The sequence below is a fragment of the Bubalus kerabau genome, chromosome 3 (assembly GCF_029407905.1).
Source record: "Bubalus kerabau isolate K-KA32 ecotype Philippines breed swamp buffalo chromosome 3, PCC_UOA_SB_1v2, whole genome shotgun sequence".
NCBI lineage: Eukaryota > Metazoa > Chordata > Mammalia > Artiodactyla > Bovidae > Bubalus > Bubalus kerabau.
The window spans coordinates 14,931,019-14,944,199 of NC_073626.1; the positions used below are offsets into that span (position 1 = coordinate 14,931,019).

The window sequence follows — 13,181 nt, forward strand, 5'->3', positions numbered from 1 at the left end:
AAGTAATTAAACTCCTAGCTTCCTCTTCTGTCAAATAACAATAAATAAATGAGGAGATAATGTTTATATAAAGCGTTGAACACAGTGTCCCACAGTAGTAAGAGCTCAGGCATGTATGCATGCTCAGTGGCTCAGCCGTGTCCCATTCTGTAACCCCACAGACTGTATGTAACCCGCCAGGCTTCTCTGTCCATGGAATTCCCCAGGCAAGAATATTGGAATGGGCTACCATTTCCTTCTGCAGGGAAGGGCTCGGGGAGGTTAGCTATTAAACGATTCTAAGAACTCGATGTCTTGAAGGTCTTCTCCCTCTTGCCGTCAAAGGAATTGTTAAGTGTAATCGGTTAAACCTGAACGCGCACGTTCGGCGCCGGTGTAGTTTGACCTCTCCGGGCCGCCGTCTGCGAGCATGCGTACATAAATGTGGCGGCACGTACGTGTCATGGCGAGCTCCAGCTAAAGTCTCTGCAGTTTCCGGAGAGTGGCGTGTAGGTTCTGTTACTTTTGGTTGGCTTGTTATTTCCCGTCTGCTGGGTAAGGGTGGCGGGTGGATCAGTGTGGGGCAGAGTTTGACCAGAGCTCCTTTTATGGCAGAGCCTTGTTCCCCTAGTTTCAGTCCTTCTCGTGGCCGTTCGCTGGTTTGTTTAGAAATTGAAAGAAAACTTACCAGCTGGGTTGGGAGCATTGGGAAGCAGCGTTGCCTGAAGTGAGGACCGGGACCTTGGCCTTAGGTGCTGCAGGCCTGTTAGGAGTACTTAAGAGATCTCGTTGCTTACTATAAAATTTAATTTCCTCCGTTCTCCCACTTTCTGCGTTAGTGAGTTCGTGGGACGGGATAAGGCTTTTACAGTTACCATGCTTTCACAAGGCTGCATCTCAATAAAAATTTAAACTGAAATTGGTCTGAAGAGCAGGTGTTTTGATTTTTCACTTTTCTTGCTTGTTTACTGGTGAAACCTGTCTCTGAATCTCGGGACAACACGTGTCTTTCGGTGTCGGGTGATATGGATACCTACTTCTTTGCTCTGTTTGGTAGTAGTATTACTACTGGATCACGCGGACGTATTGTAGTGCCGGATAGTATTTATTACTAGGGCCATACGCTGGATCTCAGTCATAGCAAATGTGGCAGATGTCAACATACCCGTCCTAATCAGTAAGAAATTGGGAGTAGTACAGGACACCGTTAACCTTGCTGTATACAACAGCATTTAGAGAGTGTAATCCCTTTTAGGTAGTTTTAGAGGCCTTACTGTGGTTTTGTAAACTTCTTGCGAACTTTCTTTTCTAAACAGTTTTTATTTTCCAGACTCATCTTTCAAGACGATTTGAGACTAATTGCAAATAATCAAGGTACTCGTTTATTTTAAAACTTACATGTTGGGAGTGATATTTACCCAGTGTAATATGCAAAGAGGTAGCCTAATTTTAATTTCTTAGTGATTTTGTCGCTATCATTATATGGAAACGCCAAGATCTCCATATCACTAAATCCAAGAAACATTTTCATCCATTTTACTCAAGCTTTCATCACTTGCCTTAAGCAGCACTGACCATGTCCACCTGTTTGACATACTGTCTTCATTTTCCTTCTGTGACCCACTGATTTTTCTCATTTGGTGAATGCTTCTTGATCTCCATTATAGGAGGTTTCTCTTCTGTTTGGTAGGTAAATTTGGAGTTCCTTAAGGCTTGGTCCATCACCTTTTCCAATTAGGAGAAATTCTATTCTTTTTCTCTGGTTGATCTAATCTACTTCTTCAGCAACACTATTCTTTTTTATTTTAGCCATCTTAGTGTGTGAGAAGTGTCTTGTGGTTTTGATTTGTATTTCCTTGATAGCTAATGATGTTGACATCTCATGTTACTGGCCCTTTGTATATCTTCTTTGGAGAAGATACATATTTGCAAATATGTATCTTCTTGGTGGTGTTCTTTGAAGCATGAAAGTTTTAAGTCCAGTCTCTTTTCCTTTGTTTCTTGTTCTTTTGGTGTCATAAGAAAGATGTCATAAACACATACACCTATGATTTCTTGTAAGAGTTTTATAGTATTTCTTAAATTTAGGCCTGTAATCAATTTAATTTTTGTTTATGATGTGAAGTTGCAATCCAGCTTTATTCTTTGCATGTAGCCATCCAGTTGTTCCAACACTGTTTTTTGAAAGCATACTCTTCCTCATTGAATATTCTTGGCACCCTTTTAGAAAATCAGCTGACTAGGTGATGTGTTTTTGACAGGCATTCTAGATGATTTTTATGAAAAAACAAACAAACAAAAAAACAACTCCAGGACAGTGATTTTCAAACTGTAGTGCATGTCAAAATCACCTGGAGGGCTTGTTAAAGATTGCTGAGCTTTACTCCAAGTATCTGATTCAGTTGGTTTGGAGGGGGACCCAAGACTTTGTTTCTAGGAAGTTCTCTAGTGACACTTAACTGTGCTGGTGTGGGAACCGTACTATAAAAACTATGGGTGTAGGACTTTCATTCCCAACTGTGGCAGCACATGAGACTTACTGGAAAGTTTTAAAAAATATTGATGGCTAGGCTGAGTTCTAGAGATTGATTCAACTAGAGCATGAACTAGTTGATGATTTTGTTGTTGATAATTTTCTATAGCTCCCCAGGTGACTATAATGAACATCAGCTGACAACTTTCGTAGAAGAACAGTGGTTCTCAGTGGGATGTATAGTGGAATCACCTGGACAGGTTTTACATAACCACCCTTAAATTCCACTCCGGAGGTTCTAATTCAAAATGGGGCCTCGGTATTTGCTGTTATAAAAGCTCTCCTAATAAATCACCTCTGTAAATAGCCAGTACTCTATACTATCTATTTAGTGTCATCTTTTTCCATGTCTCCTTTTTCACCTTGTTTTTATTTCCTTTATCAAACTGATTTTTTCTACCTTTGAGAGAGAACTTTATATGATTCATTCTGTAGCACATAACTACTATCTTGCTTTCTACTATCAAAACTACTATCTCACACTTTCATTATTATTCACTTATTTAATATTTTCTGAAGGCTAACAATTCACTTTACCGGTTTGTTGGAAGTAAAAAGCTTGTTAATAGTGATAGGTGAGTTTATTCAGGTGTTTATGATATGCAGCCAAGTTTAGGAGCCTCTGCATTTTATATTTGTCTCTTTTGTCTCTCTAGAGTAAATTTCTAGAAATGGAATTGCTGGGCTAAAGGACATATATGTGTTAAAGTTTGATATGTATTGCTAGATTGCCCTTCAGAAAGGGTATGGCAGTTCTACCATGTTTTTAGCTAACAGTTGGTTTTTTGTCAGTCTTTGTTATCAGTGGGATAGATGGAAAATAATTTCTTGTTTAAGCTCAGGCCCTTAGTGTGTTTGAACATTCTTTCCTATGCTTAATGGCTATTTGACTTGCTTAAGTGTGTTGCCAGTTTTTCCTTTGCCCATTTTTTTTTCTGGAATGTTTTTCTTTCTTAGGATCATCTCAGACTCGTGCATTATTTGTGCTTTGCCAATGAAACGGAGTCATCTGGGGAGAGCTTGGTGTTGAGAGAGGGTCCAGTTCTAGTTGTCAGTGGACAAATCTTCTAACTCCTCTGGAATTCTCCCATCTAGTGTGAGAATTTCCTTCTGTGTTATAGAAAGACTAGCTAAATTCAGCTTAAACAAAGATTTATTCATCCTTTCATTCAGCAAATATTCTGCACTTGCTGTGTGCTAGGCATTGTTACAAGTGTTGTAGATATAGTGATAAAAAAGACAGGGTGCCTCTGTTCTGAAGCTTACACTGTAGTGAGAAAGACGCAAACAGTTACATATATGGAGTCAGGTAAGTGTGATGAAGGGAAATGAAGCATAAAGTGGAGTTAGAGGCTGGTGAGAGTGTGTGGGATGCCTGATCAGTGTGTGGTTATTTTAGATAAGGTCGTTAGGAAAAGCCCTCTCCAAGGAGGTGTTATTTGAGTAAAGGAGTAGGCAGCAAGCCATCCAAATATCTGGGGATGATATTCCAGACAGAGGAAGAGCAAGTGTGAAGGCCCTGAGTCAGAAACTAGCTTGGTCTGCTTAGAGAATGTCGGAAAGGTTATTACAGTTGGGGCAGAGTGGGAGGTGGCAGAGGGACCATAGTTTGTAGACTGGATTGTGGACAGTTAAAAAAAAATTTTTTTTGAGAAGCTGCAGTGAGCTAGGTAGTTTAGGCACCACCTGGGATGAAGCAGTGAACAAAACACTCAGAAACCTCCCCACCCCCAGGGTATATATCCTAGTAGAAAGAGAGAGTAATAAGATGATGAAGATACTGTGTTGGAGGAAGAAATTTTCCTCTGCAGTTCTCAAACAAAAGTGTAGTAGCATGTGGCATGTATACATGGGCTTCCCTAGTGACTTGGGGGGTAAATAATCTGCCTGTAATGGGGGAGACCTGGGTTTGATCCCTGGGTTGGGAAGATTCCCTAGAGAAGAGAATGGCTACCCAATTCCAGTATTCTGGCTTGGAGAAGAATGAGTGGATACCTACTCTTCTCCTCCATGGACAAAGGAGCCTGGCAGGCTATAGTTCATGGGATTGCAAAGAGTGGGGCATGACCGAACAACTAACACTTTAACATACATGCGACAGACCCAGGGAAACTGAGTAACTTGCCAAAATGGCTGAAACTCTTACCTTAAATATTGTTTTCAGCTAAAGAAAAAAGATCTTGGGGGTAGTGGTTTGGGACCTCAAAGGGGAGGAAGGCAGTTGCCATGAGATGGAAAAGCAAATGTTTGGTAACAGTTTTAACAGACAGACTTTGCCTGGTTGCTCCCCATCTGTGCACATAGTTCATACTATAGTTATCTATGGGGATCGCCTCCCTTCCTGAAACATGTCTTCTCTTTACATTCTTTTGGCAGTTAGAAGGAGGGTCAAAGTTTCTTCTTGGCCTTGATTTGTCTTCAGCTCAAAATAACCCACATGCAAAGAGACATTTTCAGGTGGCAGGTTTGCTGCTCTGTAGTGTCTAAGCGTGTGGGGAGGTGCTATGGCATGAAAGCGAGGCTGGGGGGACGGGGACCGGAGGTGCGTGTACATGGCGAGGTGGGGTTTTTCAGAAAGACCTCACTGGTGACATTTGGACAGAGTTCCAAAGGGTTTGAAGGCATGCCAGGCATGACCAAGACCTTGAGATGAGTGTGTGCCTGGTGGGTATGAACTAGCCAGGAAGCCCATGTGTCTGAGTGGAGTTGAAACTGTGCACCTCAGATGGGACTTGAATCCACAGCCTGGGACCCAAACCTTGCCAGAACCCAGACTGGGACTTGAACCCACAGTCTTTTAATCGAGAGCACATACCTGGTCTCAGGGCTTCCCCAGTGGCTCAGACAGTAAAGAATCTGTCTGCAATGCAGGAGATCTGGGTTCGATCCCTGGATTGGAAAGATCCCCTGGAGAAGGGAATGGCAACCCACTCCAGTACTCTGGCCTGGAGAACATGGACAGAGGAGCCTGGTGAGCTACAGTCCATGGAGTTGCAAAGAGTCGGACATGACCAAACGACTAGCACATTAACACATACCTAGTCTCAGGACTTAATGAAGCTCACATTCTTCTTATCAAAATAATTCAGTGAGAGACAAAGTAATAGGTAAGAAGTGGGTTTATTTAGAGAGAAACACACTCCACAGAATGTGGGCCTTATCAGAAGGTAAGAGGCCCCAAAATATGGTGTGGTTAGTGTTTATGTCTGGGTAATTTCATAGGCTAATTTCATGGGCTTCCCTTGTAGCTCAGTTGGTAAAGAATCTGCCTGTAATGCAGGAGATCTGTGTTTGATTCCTGAGTTGGGAAGATCCCCTGGAGAAGGAAATGGCAACCCACTCCAGTATTCTTGTCTGGGAAATCCATGCACAGAGGAACCTGGCAGGCTACAGTCCATGGAGTCCCAAGAGTTGGACACGACTTAGCGACTAAACCACCAGCCTCTAATTTCATAGGCTAATAAGCAAGAGGATTATTCCACTTATTTTGGGGGAGGGGTGGGGATTTCCAGGAATTGGGCTACTCTACAGTGGCTCAGAGGTTAAAGCGTCTGCCTGCAATGCGGGAGACCTGGGTTCGATCCCTGGGTCGGGAAGATCCCCTGGAGAAGGAAATGGCAACCCACTCCAGTATTCTTGCCTGGAGAATCCCATGGACAGAGGAGCCTGGTAGGCTACAGTCCACGGGATTGCAAAGAGTCAGACACGACTGAGCGACTTCACTTCACTTCACTTCAGCCTTTCACAGTTAGCTCTGAGCTGCCGTGCGGTGGCTGTGTCACTTCGTGTGCTGATGTAGTACAGTGAGCGTATGAGGCTCAGGGCCCACTGGAAGTTGAATCTTCTGCTACCTTGGACCTAGTTGGTTCTTACCAGTGTGTCATGTCCTGTGGCTAAGTCTTGTGGAATCTTCCTGGACAAGGGATTGAACCCGTGTCTCCTGTATTGGCAGGTGGATTCTGGATTCTTTACCACTGAACCACCAGGGAAGCCCCTGTCCTTATATAACTTAGTAGCGATTTTAACTCTGGGCTTTTTACTCTGAGATAGAATACCAATGGAAGGTTTTGATCAGAAACCTGAGATGAACTTAGGTTTTAGAGGGATCCCTGGCTTATTGTGCAGCAAGGTTCCTTTGGGAATTGAGGGTAGAAGCAGGTGACTATGACAGTAATCCAGGCAAGAGTTAATGTTGGGACCAAGAATGTAACGGGGTATGGTCCGAAATGGTTAGATTCTGAAGATATTTGGAAGCTCAAGCCAATGGGATTTTGCTGATGTATTGGACTTAGGGTGAAGGAAAGAGAAGTCAGGGATGATTCCAGGATTTTTGGCCTGAGAGGTTAGAAGGTTGGTATTGCCTTTCAGTGAGATGGAGAAAGTCGTGGGGGGATCTGTGTGATCCTCCTGGCTGCAGGTGGGGTCAGGTCGGGAGAGAATCAGGAGTTCTGTTCTTGATTTTAAGTTTGAAGTAACTCTTAGCCATTCAAGCAGGGTGTTGAGTAGGCAGTTGGATGGACATCTGAGTCTGAAGTTCAGGGGAGGCCTGGGGCTGGTTATATAAGCATATAGTTAGTATTTCAAGGCCACAAGGCTGGATGAGATCACTTAGGGTGCGCCTGTAACTAAAGAAGAGAAGACGTCCTGTAATGGAGCCCTGGGGGGGTTTTGACCTTGAGAAGTTGGAGAGATGAGGAGCGGGCAATGGAAACTTGGGGAGTGGCTAATGCGGTAGGAGGAGAACTCAGCATGTGGGATCCCAAAAGCCAGGGAAGAAGATATCTTGAGGGAACGAAGGGTCAGTAGTGTCGAGTGCCGCCGGTAGGATCACATGAGATGGCTGAGAGGTGACCGTTCCGTAGATTGTTGGAGTCACTGAAATCAGGTCGGCAGTTTTGGGATGGTGGGGGTGAAAGCCTGGCGTATGAGAGACTGGGTGGGGGAAACTGGAGACAGTTCTTGCAAGGAGTTTTAAAGGATAGAAATGTGATAGAGACAGTAGGTAGAGGAAGCGAGGCCATGATAAGGTTTTTGTTTTTTAAAGGAGAGAAATAACAGTACCCGTATACAATTAGTGATTAGGTAAGGGAGGAGCATGACTAGAATTCTGCGCTCAAGCAGGTTAGAATAGAGGGGTTGTTCTTAGAGGGGTGGGTAGTTCCTAGTAACAGGTTGGTATGTGGGCAAAGAACCATTTCCTATTAAGAGAATGCAGTCTTCTGTCTGCGGAATGTGGGAGGGGATCTGAGGGTGGGCTTCACTCAGGCCTCCTGTTTTCAGTACCATCTACAGCCTCATGAAGAGGCAATCCATGAGAAATTAATTTTCAGAAAGTTTCTAAGATAAATGAGTTTGTTTCTTTACTGTAGTTCTTCCCAGTCCTTGCTCTCGTAGTATACACATACATGCATGCACACACATACTGGGAGTCTGGGAGAGGCAGAATTTTCCAAATTTATTTGACCACAGAACTAGTTTTTCACTGATAGTTCATAGAACCAGTTTGGGAGAAACTTAGTTCATTTCACCTTCCCTAGTGTGCTGAGTCAGAGAAGGCGATGGCACCCCACTCCAGTACTCTTGCCTGGAGAATCCCATGCATGGAGGAGCCTGGTAGGCTGCAGTCCATGGGGTCACTAAGAGTTGGACACGACTGAGCGACTTCACTTTCACTTTTCACTTTCACTTTTCACTTTCATGCATTGAAGAAGGAAATGGCAACCCACTCCAGTGTTCTTGCCTGGAGAATCCCAGGGACAGGGGAGCCTGGTGGGCTGCTGTCTCTGGGGTCGCACAGAGTCGGACATGACTGACACGACTTAGCAACAGCAGCAGCAGCAGTGTGCTGAGTCAGCCAGGGCTCTTGTTGGCAAGAGCAGAAAGCCCAGCTCAAATGAATTTAAGCCTCAGGGAATTCCTGAGCTCACATGAATGGGCAGAGCAGGGCTATGTCTGGCTTCAGGCATTGGTTGGATCCAGCTGCTCAAGTATCTCGTCTCTCCAGCTCTTAAAAGACTTCCTGCCTTGGGTAGTCTTCTGCTTTGTGGCAGGCAGGATGACCCCCCAGTAGCCTCAAGTTGACATCCTCCTAACTGAGCCACTTCAGTGAAAGAGAAGTTAGCACTGGCATGGAAGTCCTCGTGGTGATTGTGACTGACTGGGCTTGTTAGGTCCAACCCTGAGCCGGTCTTTATGGCTCAGGGCGAATTACTCTGGCAGGCGTGGGTCACGTGTGCCATTGCTGCACCTGGGGAGGGAGGAGGCCTGTAATTGACAGGTGGTATGCATGCTGCAATTCATGGGGTTGCAAAGAGTCAGACACGACTGAGCGACTGAACTGATGCATGCTGTGGTGTGTTACAGATTTGTAGTGAAATCTCATTGTGGTTTAGTTTGTATCGCTCTGATTGCTGGTAATGTTAAATCTCTTTTCATGTACTTTATGTCCCACTCAGTAAGATTTGTCTGATTTATCCGATGTTTCTTGTTTTTCAGTATCTCTTGTATTTTCTGTAAAGTTGAAGTTAAAATCTAAAGGCTTTATTAGATTCAAGTTTGGCAAGAATATTTCATAGGTGATATGTTAAACAGATGTTCTGAGGACTCATGCCCGTATCATTTATAACTTGTTTATATGATAGAGAAAATGCCTTCTGCATCCTGTGATACATTCCTGAATGACATAGAAGATATTGTGTCACAAGAAGATTCAAAGCCACAAGATAGGCATTTTTCAAGAAAGCACGTTGTTCCAAAGGTGCGAAGGCGAAATACCCAAAAATATTTGCAAGAGGAAAACAGTCCACCAAGTGATAGGTAAGCTTTTATGAAATTATATTCAGTATCGTACCATGGGAGAGGCTGACACTACTGTATGTGATATACATAATGTATCTTTTAAAAGAATCTTTGAAGTTTTGAAAGGAAATATGTAGGGTTTTTTTAATTTGAATGGTTATATTTAGCAAAGTCATTAATTAAAGATGTCAAATTGCATATTGGCCTAGGGCAGTATTTGGCACAAAGATAGATCACCCTGCCTCCCACCCTCCTCCAACCAGATCTCTGATATCACTGTGGTTGGTATGTTCTTGTTACTTCCACATTAAAATTTTTGTTGGACTTTGTGATTCTTATGAGATAGTGGTGGTTTGGGCATGTGGTTTTTCTTAGCAAATTTAAAGTACTTATGAATCAACTAAAGGCTTTTGACACAAATTCTTGTGCTGTTTATACTATTAGGTGTCTAGTAAAATTCTAATACAGCCTAGCCAGAAAGGATTATGCAGTTTTAATATGCTTATATTTGTATATCTAGTAAACTTGAAAACTTTGATGCATTTGATTATTTGGAACAGAGTCATAAAGTCTATGAATTTAAATTTGCTTAATACCTGAAATTTATTAACTTTTTCTTGACCATATCATTAAAGGTAATGTCTTCTTAGTTAATTATTTAGGGCAATCCAAGTTGAAAGTCCTTTTATTCACTTTCTAAAAATTACATTTTTTAGAACTCTTTTTATATGTGGAATACTTTTATTATTAATAGTGCTGTAGGGTGACAGATTTTCGTTTTGGTTGAGTTATTTATATCTAAGTTATGAAGATTGTGATTAGTATATAGTGGCCTTCAGATGTGTTTAGGTTTTCTTTATTTGCTTTTGCTGCTAGAACCATCTTCTGTGCTATTGTTATTTGTTTGTACCTTTCCAGGAATTGAACTTAATGGTAGTATTTAGTATTATTGAACTTAAAATACAACTTGGAGAAAAGGTATTCTTTACATAGAAAGAGAGTCTTAGAATTTTATACTGTTATTTTATCTTGATTTTAGACTTTTGGTGTAACAGCATTATGTGTTAAGTTGGTACATTTAATGAATAGCTTATGAATAGAATGCAGTGAGTGTTTTTGCATAATATGCCCAAAAATTAACTAGTGCTTTTTATTTTAAAAAATCCCTTAATGAGGCTTATTTTTTAAAATTGATTAACAGCACTATTCCAGGCATACAGAAAATTTGGATACGAACTTGGGGTTGTTCTCATAATAATTCAGATGGAGAATACATGGCTGGACAACTGGCTGCTTATGGATATAAAATTACAGGTAATGAGATACGTAATGTGTTTTATTGATTACATTTTTTAAAGCCAAGGTTTTTAGAGATATAAGTTCTAGCTTCAGCAACTAAAGGATATTTTAGCATGACTTAATGATTTTAAGAGAAAATAAAATGCTAATATGTTTTCTAGACTCTTGAGCAACGTGGCTTTGAGCTGTGTGCCACACTCATCTGGGGACCTTTTCCAGTGCATATGCTACTGGACTGACAGTCTGCAGCTGGTTGAGTCCTGGGATGTTGAGCTCTCCAATAGGAGAGCCAGATGTGGCACTTGGGGATATGTGGATTGTGATATCGGCCACAGGTCTGGGAGCCAGTCCCCTGCAAGTGCTGAGGGATGACTATATATCTCATTTAAAAAAAGAAAAATAAAAATTCTGCATTTTGAAATAAGTTTGGACTGACAGAAAACTGGCAAAATTATGTTTCTGTACGCCTTTTATATCTTACGTAGTTTTGGTATAATTCACTGGGAAGTGAGCATTAGTGCAATCCTATTATCTAAACGACAGAGCTTGTTTGGATTTTGCTAGGTTTCCCACTTACATCCTTTTTATGTTCCAGGATCCAATCTAAGATCCAGTCTAAGACCTTACATTTATTTGGAATGTCTCCTTAATCTCCTCCAGTCTGTGCCAGTTTCTCAATTTTTTTCTCATTTTTTATGACCTTGACTCTTCTGAAAGAGAATCGTTTTGTAGAATGCCCATCACCTTAGGTTTGTCTGCTCGTTTCTCATGGTTAGAATAAGGTAATTAATGCATTTCTGGCAAGAGGAGCATGCAAGTGTTATTGTATCCTCAGCGCATCACGTCAGGGGCTTCATGATGTTAGTACACTAACCCTTATCTGCCAGATTTCTCTTCTGAGTTATTTTTCTCACTGTAACCAATAAATATCCTGTGTTTCCTCAACCTTTTGCATCCTAATTTTAGTATTCGATAATTTTAGTGTCTGTTGGTGAATCTCGTCTGCAGCAGTTGTTACTGTGATAGTTGCGTAGTGGTGGTTTTCTGTTTTCTTTCCTCCCACATTTAATGGTTTGAATTCTTCTGATCCTCTGGAGAAGAAAACGGTAACCCACTCCGGTATCCTTGCCTGGAGAATCCCATGGACAGGGGGAGCCTGGGGGCTACAGTGAGTTGGACACAACTGGGCAACTGAGTGTACACACTTTCTTCTGTAAGGGAGCGCTGTCCTTGTGCCACCTGGTGCTGCTGGTTTGTATCAGATGGACTCATGGATATTTATTCTACAGGTTCTGGTTCGGTGCTGTCATCATGTCGTTGCTTGTATTTTTCCAGCTTTGGCCACAGGACCTCATCAGGCTGGTGCCTGTGTCTTTCAGACATGCCCCCCTTGCTTTCTGATCACTTCCTTATCTTCTGGCACCACAGGAGGTTCTAGTCTTGTATTTTCCCTTTCCCAGCCTCAGAAGCAACCACTTTTTCGAGGAATCCTGACCCTTTTCATTAGGAGACTAGTGTTTAGAACCAGACCAAAGACCTGGGCACTAGGTGTGCTCATTGCCACCCTGAAGTATCAGTGCTTCTAGGTCCTCTCCGCAGACAGAGTTAGGAAATACGTAGGTATACTAACTGGCGCACACACATCTCTGTTTCTCTTGTATGTGTATTAGATGGGAACATAGTTTGAGTGCTTTGTGGTAGGCAATGGCCCAATGCTTTATTTGTGTTATCTCGCTTGCGCTCTGCTCAGTCATGTCCAACTCTTTGCGAACCCATGTACTGTAGCCCTCCAGGCTCCTCTGTCCATGGGCATGGACAGAGATAAGAATACTGGAGTGGGTTGCCATTCCTTCTCCAGGAGACCTACCTGGCCCAGGAATCAAACCTGAATCTCCTGCATTACTCCAAAACATGCTTTTGACTGCTAGTCTATATGCTATGCTATAAAAGCATAGCAACTTGCTTTTCCATGTGTAATTGGCTGGTCCTAGGTTCAATGCAGATATTAGGAGTAGGGAAGATTGGAAAGTTAACTCCTTTCATAGCTTTGTTTCCTTCAATAAGTAAATGACCATATGTCATTAATTTTGTTTTTGATAACATTGTTTAGAGAGTGAAATCAGTCTTAAAACAGGTAAAAAAAAACCACTCAAAATCTGCTTTTAGAATCACTTCTCTGTGTTCATTAGTAATTTTTATATAATTTAGCCTAGACTTGTCTAATACATTCTGATGGTGCATTTGAAAATTAAGGAAATCACTTTAAAGGTAATTTCCTGAAACATTAAAAAAATTTCAAAGTTTGGTTTATCCTGTGTGGTTGCGTGTTAGTTGCTCAGTCGTGTCCGACTCTTTGCGACCCCATGGACTGTAGCCTGCCAGGCTCCTCTGTCCATGAGATTCTCCAGGCAAGAATACTAGAGTGGGTTGCCATTTTTCTATGTGATATTAAATATCCAACATATTTTAATGTTTTTGTCTATTAGCATTTTTAAAAAATCTTATAACAGTACTCTTCTATGTAAAGTAACAGTCTTAATGTATTTACACAAGAATGTTAAGCTTTGTTATG

General features: G+C 41.9%; 1 protein-coding gene across 20 annotated transcripts in view; it reads left to right on the forward strand.

Annotated features, from left to right (window-relative positions):
• The first annotated feature begins 326 nt into the window (after positions 1-326).
• Positions 327-13,181, forward strand: part of CDKAL1 (CDK5 regulatory subunit associated protein 1 like 1) — a 777,071-nt gene continuing 764,216 nt past the window's right edge. For 3 of the 20 annotated variants that reach the window (XR_008711390.1, XR_008711388.1, XR_008711389.1), the window contains exons 1-5: positions 327-488; positions 1,310-1,353; positions 8,050-8,125; positions 9,154-9,328; positions 10,512-10,624. Coding sequence is in view for 16 of the 20 variants with exons in the window: in XM_055570751.1 (XP_055426726.1) it covers positions 8,071-8,125; positions 9,154-9,328; positions 10,512-10,624 (343 nt within the window). In the remaining 4 variants the exon portion in view is untranslated. Of the gene's footprint in view, positions 535-606; positions 732-1,042; positions 1,157-1,295; positions 1,354-2,758; positions 3,088-3,469; positions 3,822-8,049; positions 8,126-9,153; positions 9,329-10,511; positions 10,625-13,181 lie in introns of those variants that run through there. The other 17 variants (XM_055570766.1, XM_055570767.1, XR_008711391.1 and 14 more) reach the window with 15 other exon arrangements.